Raw genomic sequence first — 21,672 nt, 5'->3', positions numbered from 1 at the left:
ATTACAGAGGCTTATAATTCTAAGTGATGTGTTAGTATTGTAAGGTATTTGAAACCTATATGGAAATAATATTTTCTGATTAATCTAATTATTTTTTTAATTTCGATATGACATGAACTATCAAGCGTATTACGATATATTAAAGCATTGCACTTAAGATGTAGATAATACCGGTATTGGCCTTTTTTTCGCCCGAGCCAAATACATTTGTATTCGCCAAACTTGTAAATTCCTTGTTTAACTATTCCGTCTGTGTTTAAAATAGAAAACATAATATTTTTTTCGTTGAAAATAATCAGATTAATATCAGCAATATTGAAATTGCACCAAGTTGCGCTATATTAAATTCATACAGCAGGGAACGGAGTATCGCTGTCTTACCGCTCAACTAAAAAGAAAAAATACCCCCCCCCTTCCCCCCAGTCCATTTTTCGTTTAAACAGAGAAATAATGTCATTTCAGCGCTTTTTACTGAGTAAGGGAGGCACGTGAGTTCGTTCTTTAAATAAGCATACATTATAAATCTTATCATGCTATTTTTGATCATGAACTTAACTTTTTTCCAGTGAAATTTCGTTTGAAAACGCTCGGTCTTTCTCGAGTTATTTAAGAAAAACTGTATTTCCGGATGTTCTGTGATTGGTTTACACATTGAGAATCGTAATAGAAAAAAAAATATGCATAGCATTAAGTTGGCGCGATAAAAAAGAAAAAAAAAAACATGTAGATCACCAAAAAATGATGTTATTTATATCAATAATTACATGTTGAGAAAGGCATTATTTCTAATATAGTAGCAATCGTATTGTGTTTGCGAAGACACTTTACTGTTGTGAGTATATAGAACTGGGATAAGCAAGACTATACAATTATGAATGAATAAACCGGATTTTCTCTTTTGATTAGATAGCATTATAAAACATGAATATAGGTAAGCATGTTTTATTTTATATGTGACTGAGTACGTATTTCGCGTTTATTCAATATGAAAAGTAATTACGAAATAACCTTATTCAGTTACTACTAATCACAGATTTCACTTGAATTCCTTTGTTTTAACCTACTGTGCATGGACTAAATCCTTTTAATATTTAGACAGACAATCAAGCGCATTGAATGAAAGTCCTTTTATAGAAAGTCTCCTATTACAAAATGACGTTAGTGGAAGTTATGATACCAGCTGAATTTTAATTTATACAGCTTTTATCAGGAAGATTGAAAATACATTTAAAAATAATAAATTGTATTTCGTCGGAACTCCAAATCAGAAACATTATTTATCATTTTGTGTTTATTTAAGGATATCTGCTTATACAGGGATACTTATTAGAGTTTTAAAAGGAAACGAATAACAAAAGGATACTAATTGATGTAAGTATTATTTACTTGTCATGATTATTTTAAATGGGGGTTTGAAAAAAAAGTTGGACCCCGGACAAATAGTCTTTGCATCAACGAACGATGGGAAATAATTATGTTTTTGTTGCAATCATTCTCAAGAAAAAGACAGACGACGCCAAGTTTATCCTGATATTTGAATTAATGCTAACAATATTAAATACAATTACTATACATGTACGATACCAACGTTGATACGTAAAACAATACGCTTTATGTTACAGAGACAAATGGCGTCGTTTCGGGGCTTTCTGGCGCTGGTGGCGAGCGTTGCCTGCTGCTGTTACCAAGTTAAAGCAGCAGAAAACTACGAGGAGTCTATTAATGTAAGCATCTTATCGATACTTTCAAGTAACTAATCCAAAATATCTGAACATAATCATTATTTCATTAAAGGTCGCTATACTATTAAAATATGTTGCCAAGTACTAATATTGTTTGTTTGCTAAATGAAATAGTGATTTGGTCACCACCTAAACATGATCATATTTTACAGTGAAACAGTATGTTTTTCAGTTAATATTTGAAATAAAATTAAAAATGTGTGTTTTTTAACTATTCATAAAGATTGAATGCAATGTATAAGTATGCGGTAACATAGACAAACGGTTACATACCAACTATAAGAAGGGAACGGAATAAAGGGACATTGAATATACATTGTACACAGTAAATATATTTAATAACCCTTTTTCAACAAGCATAATACCTTTTATCGAATTTTATTTGAGTCAGATGCAGTATTTATCATTGGTAGTTTTTATAAAGAGTACTTACATATTTACGTATATTCCTAATTGACATTTCGATATTGAACTTTGAACAAAGACTACATTTAAAATGTTTAAACCTTTTAAACTAATTATTTATAATCATTGTTCTAATCCTAGTATTCTGCTGGTATTATGTTTTCATACAGACCGTATGTCAAAATGTACCCTTTCCGCACCAAAAGCAGTGACTTTTATTATGATTGTGACAAATGTTATTCCAGAAATGATAATTAAATAACACATATTGATACCATATACATCTTACGTCTATTAATCTTCGTTTTATACAATTTCTTGTTTCATTGGAAATGGAAACAAAAAGAATCCTATTTAGATCTAAAACATCTTTCAAATAGCGTTATATTTACGGGCGTTTAGATGCTTTCATTGCAGGGCTTATATATTCCCGGTCATTATGAAAAAATAAATTAATCCTTCGTTACTTTCTTGTATGAGCCAGCTATGCCAGTTCTCGAGCTCCATGGCCAACCGCTCGTAAGGTTGACCGTGCATTGTACGCGATATGTCGTCTACTCTATGGCCCTCATCGGTTCTAAGCGCATGGGGTCGTTTACTTCTGTATTGTTTATGTGCGTTTTAAAAGATTGCCTACTTTCTGTCCTTCCCCCTATATATATAATTATCCCCTTTAATTTACGCACCTTTTTTCTCAAATTCATTTCGCCTCACCCGGTTACCCCTTTCAATAATTAACTCGCACACACAGAAGCACGCACGCACGCACAGAAGCACGCAGGCTCTCTATCTCGCAATCATTTTCTCCACTCGCCATTTGACACTTAAGCGCTTTCCCATTATCTGTCATATTAATAAACCTCTCTTGCCCTTTACTTAATCTGTGTATCTCCTCCTGTATATCAATCTCTCTTACCCTTTACTTGGCTCTCTATTCCCTCTACCAGTACCTCTCCGTTCCTCCAACCTCTCATCCTTTACTTAATAATTGGCTCTCTATTCCCTCTACCAGTAACCCTCCGTTCTATCAACCTCTCTTACCCTTTACTTAATAATTGGCTCTCTATTCCCTCTACCAGTAACTCCCCTTTCTGTCAACCTCTCTTATCCTTTACTTAATAATTGGCTCTCTATTCTGTCTACCACTATATCCCCGTTATATCAACCTCTCTTATCCTTTACTTAATAATTGGCTCTCTATTCCCTCTACCAGTACCTCTCCGTTCTATCAACCTATCTTATCCTTTATTTAATAATTGGCTCTCTATTCTCTCTACCAGTGCCTCCCCGTTCTATCAACCTCTCTTATCCTTTACTTAATAATTGGCTCTCTATTCCCTCTTCCAGTAGCCCTCCGTTCCATCAACCTTTCTTACCATTTACTTATTCCTTGCCCCTTAGTTATTCGTTGGCTTTCTATTACCTCTTTCATTACCTCCACGTTCCATAAACCTGTTTATTGTTATAATTATATTCACATGGAAGTCAGTGTCAAATATCTCCCGAGAAACGTCGCCATTTTTAAGCTTTTAAAATAATGTTGTGGTAATAGTTTTTATAAGTATATCTTATTTTGACATTGCCCTTCTAAATTGCTTCACTTTTAATAGAGCATCATTATGTAATGACTATATCATTTTGAAATGTCGCGTTAGTGCCCGCGAGTTGTCCTACGAAGGGGAGGGAAGACACAGATTTCAAGATATGGTAGAAATACGGTAAACGATGTCTGTAAGGCAAGGACTGGCAATCTATAACTGGCTCTTTCATTTATTGTGTAATTAAACGATGGAAACTATAGGAAAACTAAACCATCGGAACCTTACAACGACTTCTTTACCATGCTAACCAACCAAGCTGTTAAAAAAGCCTTTTTGTTTAGAAAATGTCGTTTGTTTAACTTTTATGTATGTACATATAACGGGCGTCTTGACACGGAGTTGGAGGCTAATCAGGAAGTACATATCTTATTCAACGGAACAGCGAACACCATTCAAAGACGAGCCTATTTATTAGCTTGCGATAAAAACAAAAGAAAATTTGGCAAATGCATTAAAACACATTGAGCCGTGTAATTGTCCGAACTTGAAAGGATTTAGTACCGTGATTTCTATCTTTTATTGTTTTATAAATCAGAATATTATTTAAGATATTTCAATAATCATTAACCAAGTTTCCGAGCTAAGCCATTACATATCCAACTATATAATTCAGTATAGATAGATATGAAAAACGGGGGAAATTGCACCTAAAATATATGTGAGGGATTCACGTCATATTATGAGTTTTTAAAGATACAAACAACTTGAGTTGTATGCTACGCGTGCGAACTATGATTGTGCACAAACAAACATCCAATAAGAAATTGTAGACTAAATACCTTCAAGCTTTGTATTTGATTATAACGATAGTGAATTGTATTTGATAAAGAATTGTTACTACAGTGAATTGTATTTACTTAAGAATTGATCGCGTTTATAGTTTATGAATGCAGTAGGGCTCGTGAGAGTATTCCATAGACGTGTGCTAGGGCCTCTTGGTATTTCGCTCGTATGCATTACTGCGTGTATACAGCATAAACGCAAGAAAAAAAGCGACCAATACTTACTTTTCCTCTTTTAAATTAAATATTTATTCATTTCGGTTTAAAATTAGCAGTATCTTTAGCAGTTTTGCAATTGAGAATTTGTTTTTTAAGAAATGTAACCGTTTGCATTAAAGAAAAGCTGATATCTGTGACGCCGTTTATCATTTGTTAAAGGACCTCAAGCTACTCCAATCGGAGCGAAGTAACACTGACGTCATAACTCCTTGCGTGTTATACAATACGAAAGCCAAGTTTTACCTATAGAAAGGACTAGACGAATGTAAATACATATCATTTGCAACAAGTTTCATTTAATGGAGAAAGAAATACGTCAACAGATTTTAAACTATCACGGCCGTTTGTGGTAGGTTTTGAGCAATTTAATTTTAAACGTTGATCAATTTCAATAAAGATATAGACCGTCGATCGCCCTTCGATTTTAACAGTATACCATCTGTTAACAAGACGAAGTTTGATGCAATACATCAATGCCGCGATTAAATAGGTTTAAGTGTGAATACATATTTTTTACCAGAATTATTTTGAAGGTAAGCATTAGTTCGAACATTCTAATAAGTGATTGAAATAAGAAGGGATGAAATAAATTAACATAAAAATATTAAACCAAGAGAGCGCAATGTTGTCAGAAACACGTTAAAGATTAAATGAAACAGGTATCCCACACGACCCGAATGGTGGCCAATAAGTCATTTCGCAGTAAACAATTAGTGGAACAATTTTTAGGAGATATTGTGGAAAATATTCCAAACACGTAAGGTTGATATATAAGTGCTTAATCGCCTTCTTTGTTTTCATAAAATTATCCTCTTCCTTATAATGGCTGCATTATATCTTAATGTGCGTAATCGTCTGGAATGAAACGGCTGTTTCAGTAATCCTAGTTTTGCAGTAAACCATACAGTTACTTGTATCATGCCTGTGTTTCTTATTGTAACATTTTGCTATCCCTTGACAAAGGAATTTAACCACTGCGTTTAGTAACCCAGCGACCATTCTGGATAAAAAGGCAGCGACAATGTTTGTAGAGTATCGTTATAGTCGTCTGGCTAACATTTCTTTATGTTATATTGTTGCTTAACTATTCATGGACATCAAAACGGCTGCTTTACAACAAATATTAAGGGAAACGTGTTATTGTTGGTATTCAATTCTCTAACAATATAAAATTTAACCCATAGACCCGCATCCATTACAACATTGTTGAAATGTATCCCTTTAGCTGTTCATTCAAGGGAAGTCAAAATCAAATTTCGAATCAACATTGCAGACGACCTAAAATTATGCAGGGTAGAAAGCCGCTTTTGGGAGTTGCTTCTTTACCGAACATGGTTTAATGTCGTGGATGTGCCATTAAAAGTGATTAAACTATTTCCAGCAAATTTTGAAATGTTCGTTTGTTATAATTTAGTTATACTTGTTTTCAGTGGGAGGTCCCCGCGGAGACGGCGGAGCACACAAATGCCATAGCAACATTCCTGGGATGTAAGTCACGTATACTTTGATCACAACTGTTACTCGTACTCGTGCTGTGATGTTTGAAAATTGATTTCATTGTTTCTCATGACAACATTCCACAAAACCTGCATGACAATGTAACAAGAAATATCTTGAACTTTCTGGTGATGTCAGCTTCTGTGGGTGATAGAGCACCGCCTTTCGACTATTTCGTTTTTCTGTATTATGATGATAGGCATTTGCACTTAAGATATTGTTAGTTTAGCTATTACTAAATGTCCGCCCGCCAAGGGATACTTACAATGTTATAAAACGAAGGTGGGGATTCTAACTTTGACAGGCTGAATACATAACTATTACTGTTGTTGATGGTGATTTATTCAAAACATTCGTATCCCTTTGATTGAATGTGTTCATTGACATTTGACAGTAATGCAAAATACAACAATAGTAACTATCAATGCCCCAAGCACCGGCTATAGCGGTAGCCATGGTAATGATTTCAGGTCATGACAATAAATAACCGCATATTTGATAAAGTAAGTACTAAGTATGAAATATATTTCGTCTTAGATTTTCTCGTCATGTTAACAAAAGTTTTCCGATGCCTGTCCGTTCAAAAATGCCTGCCTTATAACAATGACATGTTTTTTATAAAAGAATTGCAAGGGATCGAACTTTTGACTATTCGTCCTGTATTGTGTACCACTCTACTTTAAGTTGATTGGCTTTCTTCTTCTTACAATTATTGTAGTCAAGTGCCCAAAGCGTTTGTCCGATTGAGAGCCCCTTTCTGCTAATCATTGATTTGGCTAACCTTTCTGTATATTTGTTCCAGTCCAGTGTCCAAAAGGTCACCGGTGCCTACCAGTGTTGGAATGCCTGCCATGTGATTATGGGACGTACAAGGAGAGTGAGGGATCGGACCTGTGTTCCCTCTGTCCAGCTGGCTGTACCACACTGAGACGTGGGGCGGAGAGCTGGCGAGAGTGCGTCCGTAAGTATTCGACAGTAATTCGGTGTTGGAAATTACAGTTATGCATTTCCAGTTTTTATTTTTAAACATAATTACAGAGTACATACTCAAATATGCGTCCTGCAGATAAAAGGTACCATTGACAACATGCAGTCTTCATATTTGAAACAAAATCGAAATGGCTAATTTTCTGAGAATTAATAAGTTTAAAAATACTTTGACTTTGAGGTTTAATCCTTGAATAATTATGACGATAATTATGCAGCTTTGTTTCCAAATGTTTATTATTATTATTATTAAGTCAGTTTCTGAAGTGGCTAGTATAATGATTTGTTTTAGATGAACTACAAATAGCAGAACTACCGTCCGGTTGGTCTTAAATATAGTTTAGTGTTGAAATCGTCACATCACATGAACAATGTATGTAAATAAACTTGAACGTATCTATGACCTTTTCAACATGTCACATCATTGGTGCCGCCAGTCTACCTAAATATGATGACATATTTCCCACTGAGGTCATATTTACACTGCACTTCGCCGTATATACTTACTGTTCAAGGAGTTGCTTTACATTTTTTAATACATCTAATTTTCTATATATACAGTCATTTCAAGCTTTATTCAAATCCCTAGCCAAGTGTCCTCCAGGCTACGAGGAATCCTCGGATGGGAAGACCTGCATTAAGTGTCATCCCGGCTACTACAAGTCGGGCTGGAGAAACGTCGCTTGTAGTGCCTGTCCCCCTCTGGCCGCGTACCCACCAGATGAAATTGGACTTGTGCGGGAAAGCCAGTGTTACGGTAAAAATTGGTTGTTGTTGTAATATTATATATACAGTCGAACCTCGTTGGCTCGAACTCTCACGGACCGGAAAAAATCTCGAGCCTCGGAAATATTCGAGCTAAGCGGGAATGATTACCTTCAGTCGATAGAAATAGATCCTTTACATCCATTTCAAGCCAAAGAGGAATTCGAGCCACGCGAGCTCGAGTCAATGGGGTTCAAATGTATTATTTAAGCGCTTTACTTTGATATTGTTTGCTGTTGAGCTATTTGAACTGGTCAGAAAAAGCCAGTACGTTTCTACAGACTGAATCATGTGTAATACCATCTACTGAGTGCCAGAAAAGCATACCAGCCTTCTTATGAGGGTTGATACCCCGCCATGTGTAACAGATGCTCGTTCTTACCTTCGCGAATCTTGCATATCAGCTAAAATAAAATATGTTGAGGATCTTTGTGTTTAGTAATGCCAAAGTTTCTGTATAATGTTCCACTCTCAAGAGACATAATTTCTGCGTAAAAAGCCCCTGAATAAAGCGTACGAAACAGGGGAGATTTCAGCCTCACGGTAGGCCTTGTTTTTCATTAACGGACGGCATACTATATTTAATTGGTTACGCATGCCCATCGTGCTATAGTAAGATTTAAACAACCCTATCAAATCGCTTAATTTCTAAACCAATTAGATCATTTTGGGAAACACACTTTTGCGTGGTGTTTATATTTCAAATGGTTTAAACATTTGATGAAACCTTTTAAGATGCCCTTTGTTGCACGGTATAATCATTTAAGCATTAACTATTTTACAATTTAATGGCTGCTGACAAATTGTTGCTTCCTGAATAATAGAAAGATGACATAAAGTAAATTCTTTATGATTAAGAATGGTCGGGGTGAGCGTAGCGAACGAGCCCTTCTTAATCATCAAGAAATTACTTCCGGTGATCTAACTGGTTTGGAATACGACCTCATTGGCTGATACACATCCTCGGCACCCCAGCGTATCATAACCTATATCATATAGGTTATGATACGCTGGGGTGCCGAGGATGCTGATACATTGCCAACGCAAAATCTAACGCAGGGAGTGTGTATCGGATGAGTTGCAGTAGGGGGACTTACAAACACGCGCGAAAGTTGCCATTTTTAATGATTAAGTCTACTCCTTAATAATTGCCTATCTGCAAGTTCATTGGCTGAAAATAAAAGTTGCATTCTAATTTATATTTCAGCGCATGGCACATTGGCACCAAGTACATGTAAGTTCTTTAGTGTTGGAACTACTTATTGTTTTGTCGTATTTTGTGGAAATATTTTTTTTTATTAAAATATGATGAAAAAGTATACTACTAAGAAAACAAATATTCTTTTTCATATTCTGTTTCTCCTGCAACAGCCCTAGAACCCGAAGGTAAGCCAAATATGTTTTCTTTGTTTTAGAAAAATGTATCACATAACAAGACTCGATTTGGAACCAATCATGTAGAACTCAGAAATAACAAATAAATCATTTTCGCCGAACAATCTACTCTTGAAAAGTGTTCCAGTAACGCGACTTTAATAAGGTTTTAGACCATTCGTCTTAGTTTAGCCAAATTCGACCCTAACGCACACTTATAAAGCGGTATTAGTTACGAATTTATTGATCTGACTAGATTATTTCACTCGCATTCGGAACACCTCGGCCTCCATCGAAAAAGTATCAATTAAGTATAGTGTTTAACGTGTGTTTTGTACACATAATGCACCAGTCAATTGTAACCACGCCCCCCCCCCCCCCCAGTTTCGGGGGTATACCGGGGATAGCCGGGGAAATGGGCCGTGTTTTTACCTTTCAGGTGGCCCCGCAGTGCCGGGTGAGTGCGGTGGTTTTGTCTTCGCGCAAAATATAGCGGGGAATTTGCCTTACCGAGGCTCCCTGGGGTGCGGGGGCATTTGGCGGGGATTTGACCATCAGTTCGTCTCCGCAGGCGGAGATTTTACACGGGGTTGGCTGGACCGAAAGTCAAAGTCCCCGCTATTCCCCGGACCTGGGGGTGGGGGCGTGGTTACAATTGACTGGTGCATAAGTTTAAACTTATTGCCAATGAAGGGAATTGTTGTATAAATAATAAAGATCCCCAAGAGTTTAATCTTTAGGTTTAACTGCTAAATCTAAATCACTACGTACGCTATCTACTTGCAGCGTAGTTAAATGTTAAGATTTCTGATATTGTAAACCGCCCATAAACATGTACATCTGAAGTTGATTTCGATGGGAAATGACCGATGTGTTCCGAACGTTTCTCTCGGTACCTCTGTTCAAGAAAACCTTTATTTATGTTATGTAGTTTTATGTAGAGGTAATGTTTTGATTTTCTTTGTTCCGTTTGCAGAACCGGTTGATGGCTGTAATGTTGGAGGTAAGGATCAAAGAGACAACTAGATCTGAATAAATAGTATTTTATGCCCACATACAATTCTTTACGTCATTGTGCAACTAATATCGAATAAAGTAAAGCCAGTCACCTAATCGCGATAAGCGAATCAGGAGATTTGTTAAGGCATGCGGTGTCTAGCATTGGTCAAACGGCCTCTCATGTGATCTTTGTTTTTCTACATACAAGACTAGTTTCACCAGCTTGCGGTCGCCTTTACAACCTCATAAGTGTACAATAAATAAATAAGGTATATTTCATACGTTATCTGAACTGGTATCCAGGAAATTTATAGAACGAATTTGCCAGCCATCTAAACAACTGAATGTCACATAATATATGTCACATAATATGGTATTCCTTTTTTTAAGTATCACTTTAGTCATACGCGTCCTTGAACAAAATCATGACTTTCACTATAAGTTTTTTCTGAGTTTGACATTTTATCAATAGTAACACTCTGGGTTATTAACAAAAACAAAATTATTATATTCGAATGTTCCAGTGTGATTTCTGTCTGATTTTTGGTCTTTATTATTCAACTGTTTTTGTACGTGGAGGTACATGTTAATCCAATTGTGATGCGCAAGGATGTAATTTTCGATGAAACTTATTGACGCATTGTTTCTTCAAATAAACTAGACTGAGCTATTAAGTTATGACATAAGCTGCACGTTAAGTACACAATCTGTTACAATTGGCGTAAGACCACAGTTTATTTTTAGTATAGACAGTAACCTCGCTTTTCACTTTAAACAGTCCCAATTAAACAAAAAACAACAACTGGCTGCTGTAGAACAATCTAAGACACCAAATTTTATCATAAGAAAACATAAGGTTGACCCATGCAGTGTGTCACAAAATTGGAAATACATGACCCTGAGGTCAAGACAGAGTAATGTTACAAACAGCCAATTTACACACTTCCACAGGCATTTTTTTTCCAATTTTTGCAGTGAAAATATTTCTTTGCAAAACAGTGTCAAATGCTGTTAAGCTCTATGACAACCCGTTTCTTCTCTTTCATTCAACTTGAATTAAATATTGATACTTGAACACAAGCACTCTTTTTTCTGTGTTAACATCCGGGTCTTTGGTCTTGAGCCAACTATGCCGTCTTTGTACCCTTTGTAACCATTCACGCTTGGCTCGATAGTATTTTGGCCGGTCCCTGGGATATCGAGCCAATGGGTTTCGACTGTAATTATGATATCTAATTTAAAACTAAAGATCCTTATTGGTCGGTTTTGGCAAGGTTTATTTCATTTTGCAATAACAATTTCAATTTGACCGTTACTAAATATTAAACTGAATTTCCTCATCTTACTATACATTGTCCTATACATTCGTTGATCTGATGGGGACTCAATCCCTATTATGATGTTCGTACCATTCATCGACTGTATCTAAAGTATATATTTGAAATTTTGTAGATGTCTGTACCTTCGAAGAGTATGATGAAGTACGTTTACGGCTGCGGTACGGCACAGATTGTCGACAGTTTTGTCATTGTGCACACAGCGAAACCATTGAGGACGGCAGCGTCTTGTACTACTGGGAGGTTCAGCAGTGCCCAGACGGCACACAGTTCAAGGTGAGTGTTGATCGTTGAAGCCATGCAGATATTAACGAAACTGTTAAAACCTGACAAGATGGTCATGGGTGAAAGTTTGGTGTTCAAGCAGGATAAGCTGGTAATACAGAGACTGCAGCAAGTTCTATCCGTGTTCGCATGGCTCTACGATCGGCATCATCTCTTGTGTGGTGCAGAAGAACACTAGAAGAATGCAGTTTAAGGTAATTGTGATATAAGGTTTGGATTGATCAAGCCAGGTAAGCGTTTACGAGACACTGGTGTGTGTACACAGTGCGACCTCCATAGACAATACGTCTGATGTGCTCTTTAAAAACCCGGATTGGTCTTAAAGATACTAACCTTGAGGTGACTTTAATCGTATTGTTTGAGCTAGATAAGCGTTTAAAAGAGGCAATTTTTAATAGTGTCACCCTTGTATAATTATGGTAGCATCCCATATTACTGGGATGTTCGGAAAATGAACAATCTACATTGAAGTGAAACAATTTTTTTCCATCCTTTGGGTGTATTTTGTGCTTCCAATGGACAGCTCTTCCAGGGAAAATTCGACAAAGTAAAGACATATGTATTGGACATGTTGCATTTGTAACCGTTTTTTTTCAGGATGACGGTGTGAATGCTCCTGGGTGTTTCCATGAGTGGCATGTACAGTGTCCTGGTGAGTGGAGTTCAATGAAACTACCTGCTTCATAGTTTTGTAAAAGACATACTTTATTATTATATCTTTATTTGCCTTTGATTCATATCACATGTCTCTTACTAAGCTATGGATTGGTGTGTCAAATTTTGTTTTTGTTTTTTTCACGTAATGCATAATTATTGATTATTTTCCTCCTTCAGACGGGATGGATACGTCTACTCCGCACCCAGGTATGAACCTGGTGAACATTAAAATCTATTGTGTACTTTGTATATTGGTTATGAATCATATTTAACTGCAAGATGAGGAAAGTATATGTATTTATTTATATCATAAAATGATGATTTAAAAAAGTGGGGTACATTTTCAAATATTACCGCTTATGTTTTGATTGGTACTAAGAATACAGGCCTACACACCCTAGGATAACGGAATGACAATACATTATACGTACAGTTGTGACGTCATAATCGAAAATGAGTCCTGTATGGGGAAGCTTGACGTTTTTGCGAGGTATCGTGACTCATAAGTCGGCAATCATAGTTATTTGTGTCTCTTTTCGAAAAGGTTCTTTGATTTGATTTCACTCATTGTCATAAGTATTTTAAGAAAAGTTCTTGGTAAAAAATATTTTTGTTATTAACGTTTTGCCTTTACAGGACTTGTTTTCGCAGATGACGTCACATTTGTATTCATGGTCACCAACTCCAATTTATTTTCGAACAGGTTCGACAGAAAGGATATCAGGATATCCGTCGACCCCCACAACGGCAAGTGTAACTGAATGTAGGTATTGGTACAAAACATTTATATAGAATGTTGGCTCTAACTTTTGATGCAGTTTTCAATTTTGCGTTAATCGATATTAATGGCTGACCATATGCATAGAGTACACCATAGCGGCCACACTGCTTAAACAACGAGCTGGATCAATATGGCGCTTTCCGTATTGAACAAAACACACACACACACGCACGCACACACACACACGCAGCACACACGCGCACACACATACGCACGCACGCACACACGCGCGCGCACACACACACACGCACACACACACACAAATAGCGCAAATGTTAACGTCTCGCCCACAGAGAACCCACGTGGTTTTAAACATTATTTTTAATGCAATGACCTGAATCGAAAAAGCGCTTTCTTCAAGGCTGCAATATTCTACACACTGAGACATACTCGGTACCCTAAGCTAACCAACCGTTGCATATGATTTGTTGTTGAGGGTTTTGTAGGAACAGCTTAAGCATCGCATTATTGAACATCTCTGTTTAACCTCAAGTGATGTCCTTTGTTTTCACTGACATTTTCAAGGCGTTAGACCCACATTGGTACTTATATACATTTTTGATGTTGCGTAAATTGCTTTATTGGTTTTGGAGGTTTATGTTGATTATTGTGATATAACATATCACAGTAACTAGTTGTCTGGCCTTTGTGATGGTGTCTCCTTATATCTATAGTATTATGGCAACGAATACAAGTGAAATAGAGGTAATATATGTTTGTAAGTTCTAATACAACTACATGTCTTTAGCTCAGTAGGAAAACTATATTGACTGTATATTGACCGAAGAAACCCTCCAACTATTAACTCTTGTAGAAATATGTTTATATGATGATATTAATATTAAAGAACCTGTACACTCATTGACAAACATGCATACATATCATCTACAAACATGAATAAAGACCCAGTACAGACATTGATAAAAACCATATACAAAAATGCATAAATATCATCTACAAACATTAATAAAGACCCTGTACAGACATTGATAGATACCATATACAAAAATGTATAAATACCATCTACAAACATGAATAAAGACCCTGTTCACACATTGATAAATACCATATACAAACATGCATATATATCATCTACAAACATGAATAAAGACCCAGTACAGACATTGATAAAAACCATATACAAAAATGCATAAATATCATCTACAAACATTAATAAAGACCCTGTACAGACATTGATAGATACCATATACAAAAATGCATAAATATCATCTAAAACATGAATAAAGACCCTGTTCACACATTGATAAATACCATATACAAACATGCTTAAATATCATCTACAAACATTAATAAAGACCCTGTATACACATTGATAAATACCATATACAAACATGCTTAAATATCATCTACAAACATTAATAAAGACCTTGTATACACATTGATCAATACTAAATACAAGCATGCATAAATATCATCTACAAACATGCAGAAATATCATATACAAACAGGCATAAATATCATCTACAAACATGCAGAAATACCATATACAAACATGCATACATATCATCTACAAGCATTAATGAAAACCCTGTATAAACGATGATAAAGACCCTATAGAAACATTGTAAAATACCCTCTACAAACATTAATTTAGACACCTAGGCGTAAAAACATAATCAAAAAGATATATCTAATTTTCAGATCCACATACAACGTGCGTAGAATATGGTAAGTCAAAACATACAAAAAATAACGTTTATTGTATATAATTTCAATCTCACGAGATAAATATACACTAGTTGCAGTTCATTTGCATTGTGGAATTACAACTAATCTAAATAGTGAATTAAAGTTCAATACCCTAATGTTAACACAAACGTTAATGATTTCATTATTTCTTTTCAAATACATTCCAAAGTACATTTCATCGAAGAAAAAAATAATCTTGAAAAAGCAAGTTCCAGTTTCATTCTTATTGTAATTAAATGTATTTTTCATTTAAAAGAGATAAGGTAAGTAAACAAACTTTAAGACAGAAAAAAACACGATAAAGATTCTCATTAATCAGTGTCACATTGTTAAGGTTAAACACCACCTATTAATTTGAAACATGTTTATTAATTATCCAAATGAGCTTATGTTATTTGTGTTTAAAAAAAATCAAAATGAAGCCTTATTTGCATTTACTAAATATGTTGCCTTACTGTTTCAATTTATTTTCTGCATTATGTAAACTGTAATTTATATCTCATATAACATGACCCATTATTGGAATAAAATTTATCCTATCTTATCTTATCTTATATTATCTTATCTTTCCCTATACATTACAATGCAAACAGAATAAAATAACAATATTGTTTAATACACGACGGAAAACAGCAAAGGTCTGGTTGAGCAAAAATATCTGATCTCTGTAATATTTAAGTAATTTCTCTCTCTGTGTGCATTTATTTGACTGAATTTACAGCAACTATGAATTATGCACATCACCCAGACTTAAACAAAATATCAAACTGAAGTAGCATTTTCAATCTTATATATAGGGAAGCCTTGACTACTGCCTTGTACTTAGCATTTACTTATAAGATACCTAAGGTTTATTGTTCATGTCTATAGCCCCATGCTCACAATATGAGCACGATCATGTTCGTCTGCGAATGCTACCGGACTCCAACTGTACGGCGTTCTGTCAGTGCGCCACGGCTGAAACCATAGGTTTTGGCGCCGTTTCTTACCAGTGGGTGCGGCAAGAGTGTCCCCGAGGCCTAGCATGGGACGAAGGGTACCGTGTGTGTATACACAAACACATGGCTAACTGTGAATGGGGAGGTAGGTGCATGCATTAACAGGAAAAGGCATGGTAAAGTGTTTGAAGCCTCCTTAAGCGCACATTATATGCTATTTTATATGATCATTGTAACATTGGTTTTGCTGATTTTTTATGACCAGTGATTGTAAGTGCTAATGTGTCAGCGTTCTGTAGCGTAGAGCAATATTAATTACGACCACACATATATGGAAACATTATGAATTTATAAAACGGAACAAAGAAAACATATCCTTTGCCTCGAGAACTAAGACTGTCTCTTTTTTGGTTTCTTCTGTCAGCATATTTTACTCGGATAAAGGTATTATTTCTTTTTTGATCGGCTGATAAACAGTTTGCTTTAATTGTATGTTGCAGGGTATGAAACATCGACGCTTTCATCACCAGCCCCGCCTGAAGGTTGGTGGAAAAAAACCAATTAACAGTTTATAACTGTCACTTTTAAAAAAGGCATTGTTCACTGTTTTGATGTCGGGAACATTGTTTGAAAATTTTGTTGAAATTAATTTATCTTACTTACTTATAGAAAAACACCGTACAGCAGCGTGCAGCTGCTTATTTGAACCGAATTATATCAATCATAGCCCTGAGTTGTCACACGCGTTACTTACGTTTTTCGGCCATCAAAAACAATTTCCGTCATATTTTAAATACGTGTTTACAATAGAGCTCTTATCTAATTTTCTCGAAGCCTTAACCTATTAAACGTTAACATTTCTGTTTAAAGTCTAAATATCGACAGAAAGACCATTATTGCAGTGTTCGAAGTGAATCGTTAATTGAATATGTATGTGATATTTAATTTTAAATTATTGCCTTTACGTATTTTTATTAAACGTAATTGAACCATTTTTGTGTGTTTTAGATCCAGATTCGATTGGATGCAACATTGGAGGTAATAGCAGTATATTTATATACATATATAAATATATAAACGTATACGTTATTTTGTAGATTAATTCCATTTATCCAACTGTACCGGGGTCTGATTATAAATTAATGCGAATTGTATGCGGGGAAATATTTTCTTGTCAAATATCTTCTTGAAACTAGCCTTAGATCGCCACATTTTCCCTGTTTCCTAGACACGTGCTCACAAGAAGAACACGACGACGTGCGCCTAAAACTTCTTCACAATAGTGACTGTGAACAGTTCTGCCACTGCGCTCCGGCGACCACGAACGGTGATGCAAGTACGGAGTACTACTGGGTGGTGCAAACATGTCCACAGGGAACAGCGTTTTCTGACGCTTATGGATTTGGGGGTTGTTTTCATGCCATGAACGTTGTCTGTGCTGGTAAGTTGGTTCATTTTCATTTTATGTTTTGTTTGTTTTGGTGTCCTTTTTAATTCGAACTTTTATTGTGAATCTCTTGAAATTTTACACTCAGATGAGACCTACTCCTGTTTTCAATGTCACTTTTCTGAACTACTTTCAAATTGGTTTTGAATATTATAATTGAATTCAATACTTGTTGAGTATATTTATCCGTTTGAGGATTTGACATAGTGGCAACCTATTGATTTATTTGTTGTTGTATTTTATTTTTAGACGGAAACTACACAATGCAAACCACAGGTATTACTTTATAAGAAACTCACTTGGATTTGGAGGTTTCAACAGTATTTGGATTTATTTGCCGATCGTGGAATTAGGGCTTTCCCTTTGCGTGTTTTCCGATCGCGAAACATTTGTGAATTTGTTGCTCTATCAGGAAATAAAACGTCATTTTTTCATATATCTAGTAAAATTGTCCTGTGTTAAAAGATATTTATTTTTACAGAAAACTGTGTTACTAGGTAGATGGATCTAAATCTAAACCGTCAGCTATAATTTTCCCCCGAACAAATTAACTAAAGGGACACCCTCTTGTTTTCTGATCGGTGAATTTCCTCACTGATAGTATCTGACATATTAAGTGTTGATTTTAAATAATGGAAGAAAATGCTTCACTTTTTTCCATACATTGATTGCTAATACTTAATTGCTTACATGTAGTAATACAGTTGTTTGAAGTGATAATCAATAACAAATAACGCTCGCCTCAAACTGGATAGTTTTCTTGTAGTAACTGAATTAGTGTATCGTGCTGACGTTGAATTGTATTATTCGTTGTCCATTTAAACAGACTCCCCGCAAACTGGTCCCACGATGACTCCTCACGTGCCAACCGGTATGTACAAATTCAAGGAATACTTTTTATTTTAGTGTTTATTTTTTGTTTTAGGCTTTAAAAACAAGATGAATAATATAAGTTTAACAATGACCAAATTGGCTAGCATGTGTTTATCAAATGCATTAGTTGTAAAGTAAAGAGATTGAACAAAAAGTCATTATTGTATTTCATTTGTTTTCTCCAGATAAAGCATTAAAGAAATTGTGTATGTTCATAAATGATTTAACACATCAAGCACAAATTTTACCCCTAAATACACACTATTGTGTTTTTGGAAGCTAGGAATTTCGGAAGAATTGCAGTATGTATACAATCTATTTTATTTCCAGGTGCACCTGAAATATGCTCAGAAGGAGGTTTGTACAACATAGGCGGACAATTTTAATTTTATCTAAAACAACAACAAATAAAGAAACGAAAACAAATACATAAATAAAGCACATAATAACCACGCATTGAACTCGAAAACAGTACCATGAAAGAGATACAACCACGTGTTTGGGAGATACACAGTTACTTTACCAAGATAAAAATTATTATATACTTATTTTTATTAAAATATATATTTTTGTATTTACTGATACAGCAATGAAACGTCTTTTAAGCTATCCGACGTACAATTATGTGAATATTAGTTGTCTGGTGATCTCATAATTTTATTATTTCGCTATCGTTTGAAAGAGTTGTATGAGAAAAACATGGATTTGCAATCAAATAACAGATACGATGCAATCACATTTTTGGCCATAAAATAGAATGAAATATGTGATTTCTTGTCCAGTTTCGATGGAAATAAAAACAAATCGAGCTGCCATAAATGTGTTAATTATGTGTTGTTTTATATTTCGGACAAAATGTTAGATAGATGTTGTAATCAGTATGCAATATGCCTGCAAATGCTATGAACATTATTTAAGGCCATACTACATCAAGTTTTAATGTTATCACCAAAGGCCCGGTACATTGAAACGCTTACTTCTAGCAAACATATAGAGTACCCACATGTGAATCTTGATAGCGGTATTGAAGCAATAATAAGTCGTTTGATAGTTTTAAAGACAACATACTCATTCTTTAAATTTCGCGAAAAAGCGTGTACATATATCTAAATTGCATATTTTTCCAGATTGACATTTATTATTTAAATAATTGCATCTGCTATGAATATGTGTCTGATTATGTCAGTTTACACGCCCAACCTACATCTTCATATTTTGCATCTTAAGCCCCATGCTCACAATACGAACACGATGTAACAAGACTACTAGCACTTCCGGGAACCAACTGCACGGCTTTCTGTCAGTGCGCCCCAGCCAACACGGATGAGCAGAGCGTGGTCACATACAAATGGTTGCGACAAGAGTGCCCACAAGGCCTTGCTTGGGATTCAGACTACCGTGTGTGCATCAATGAACGCCGTGCTTCGTGCGAACTAAATGGTAGGTGAACATATACCATTAATTTATCAGCTAAAATTTAAGAATACAAATTAATCATATAGCCATAAAGGTCGGACCCCTTCCGTTTGACCCAAATGTTTTCTTGTGGTATATCAGACTTTCTCTTCATATCGATTTTACTCCGTGGTGAGTTGTTACGGGTTAGAATAACCTCCTTTAGCCAGCAAATAGAGGTTAAAATATTAATTACGGCCACACATATATGGAAACATTATAAATTTATAAAACGGAACAAAGAAAACATATCCTTTGCCTCGAGAACTAAGACCGTCTCTTTTTTGGTTTCTTCTGAAAGCATATTTTACTCGGATAAAGGTATTATTTCTTTTTTGATCGGCTGATAAACAGTTTGCTTTAATTGAATGTTGCAGGGTATGAAACATCGACGCTTTCATCACCAGCCCCGCCTGAAGGTTGGTGGAAAAAGCCAATTAACAGTTTATAACTTTATGTCACTTTTAAAAAAGGCATTGTTCACTGTTTTGATGTCGGGAACATTGTTTGAAAATTTTGTTGAAATTAATTTATCTTACTTACTTATAGAAAAACACCGTACAGCAGCGTGCAGCTGCCTATTTGAACCGAATTATATCAATCATAGCCCTGAGTTGTCATACGCGTTACTTACGTTTTTCGGCCATCAAAAACAATTCCCGCCATATTTTAAAATACGTGTTTACAATAGAGCTCTTATTTGAACTTCTGATGATGTTTTATCATTGCTCCAAGTATTTTGTTTTGTTCATATTTAACATGGAATTAATTTTCTCGAAGCCTTAACCTAAAAAACGTTAACATTTCTGTTTAAAGTCTAAATATAGTCTGAAAGACCATTATTGCAGTGTTCGAAGTGAATCGTTAATTGAATATGTATGTGATGTTTAATTTTAAATTATTACCTTTACGTATTTTTATTAAACGTAATTGAACCATTTTTGTGTTTTAGATCCAGATTCGATTGGATGCAACATTGGAGGTAAAAGCAGTATATTTATATAAATATATAAACGTATACTTTATTTTGTAGATTAATTTCATTTATCCAACTGTACAGGGGTCTAATTATAAATTAATGCGAATTGTATGCGGGGAAATATTTTCTTCTCAAATTATGTTCTTGAAACTAGCCTAAGATCGCCACATTTTCCCCGTTTCCTAGACACGTGCTCACAAGAAGAACACGACGACGTGCGCCTAAAACTTCTTCACAATAGTGACTGTGAACAGTTCTGTCACTGCGCTCCGGCGACCACGAACAGTGATGCAAGTACGGAGTACTACTGGGTGGTGCAAACATGTCCACAGGGAACAGCATTTTCTGACGCTTATGGATTTGGGGGTTGTTTTCATGCCATGGACGTCGTCTGTGCTGGTAAGTTGGTTCATTTTCCTTTCATGTTTTGTTTGTTTTGGTGTCCTTTTTAATTCGAACTTTTATTGTGAATCTCTTGATATTTTACACTCAGATGAGACCTACTCCTGTTTTCAATGTCACTTTTCTGAACTACTTTCAAATTGGTTTTGAATATTATAATTGAATTCAATACTTGTTGAGTATATTTATCCGTTTGAGGATTTGACATATTGGCAACCTATTGATTTATTTGTTGTTGTATTTTATTTTTAGACGGAAACTACACAATGCAAACCACAGGTATTACTTTATAAGAAACTCACTTGGATTGGGAGGTTTTAACAGTATTTGGATTTATTTGCCGATCGTGGAACTAGGGCTTTCCCTTTGTGTGTTTTCCGATCGGGAAACATTTGTGAATTTGTTGCTCTATCAGGAAATAAAACGTCATTTTTTCA

The 21,672-nt window shown here is 35.4% G+C and overlaps 1 protein-coding gene across 1 annotated transcript in view; it reads left to right on the top strand.

Moving 5' to 3' along the window:
- Window positions 1-1,146: 1,146 nt before the first annotated feature.
- LOC128233073 (uncharacterized) overlaps window positions 1,147-21,672 on the top strand; it is a 33,165-nt gene continuing 12,639 nt past the window's right edge. The window contains exons 1-25 of the mRNA XM_052946954.1: window positions 1,147-1,371; window positions 1,623-1,724; window positions 6,180-6,237; window positions 7,049-7,207; window positions 7,823-7,990; window positions 9,206-9,232; window positions 9,370-9,384; window positions 10,349-10,375; window positions 11,824-11,984; window positions 12,591-12,645; window positions 12,828-12,857; window positions 13,354-13,413; window positions 15,094-15,120; window positions 16,012-16,224; window positions 16,580-16,621; window positions 17,088-17,117; window positions 17,308-17,520; window positions 17,776-17,802; window positions 18,353-18,397; window positions 18,730-18,756; window positions 19,627-19,839; window positions 20,232-20,273; window positions 20,807-20,836; window positions 21,020-21,232; window positions 21,488-21,514. Coding sequence (XP_052802914.1) covers window positions 1,629-1,724; window positions 6,180-6,237; window positions 7,049-7,207; window positions 7,823-7,990; window positions 9,206-9,232; window positions 9,370-9,384; window positions 10,349-10,375; window positions 11,824-11,984; window positions 12,591-12,645; window positions 12,828-12,857; window positions 13,354-13,413; window positions 15,094-15,120; window positions 16,012-16,224; window positions 16,580-16,621; window positions 17,088-17,117; window positions 17,308-17,520; window positions 17,776-17,802; window positions 18,353-18,397; window positions 18,730-18,756; window positions 19,627-19,839; window positions 20,232-20,273; window positions 20,807-20,836; window positions 21,020-21,232; window positions 21,488-21,514 — 2,005 coding nt within the window. The 5' untranslated portion in view covers window positions 1,147-1,371; window positions 1,623-1,628. The remainder of the gene's footprint in view (window positions 1,372-1,622; window positions 1,725-6,179; window positions 6,238-7,048; window positions 7,208-7,822; window positions 7,991-9,205; window positions 9,233-9,369; window positions 9,385-10,348; window positions 10,376-11,823; window positions 11,985-12,590; window positions 12,646-12,827; window positions 12,858-13,353; window positions 13,414-15,093; window positions 15,121-16,011; window positions 16,225-16,579; window positions 16,622-17,087; window positions 17,118-17,307; window positions 17,521-17,775; window positions 17,803-18,352; window positions 18,398-18,729; window positions 18,757-19,626; window positions 19,840-20,231; window positions 20,274-20,806; window positions 20,837-21,019; window positions 21,233-21,487; window positions 21,515-21,672) is intronic.

Source organism: Mya arenaria, chromosome 1 (assembly GCF_026914265.1).
Source record: "Mya arenaria isolate MELC-2E11 chromosome 1, ASM2691426v1".
Lineage (NCBI taxonomy): Eukaryota > Metazoa > Mollusca > Bivalvia > Myida > Myidae > Mya > Mya arenaria.
The sequence above is the reverse complement of the archived record's forward strand: the minus strand, read 5'-3'. Positions and strand labels throughout refer to the sequence as shown.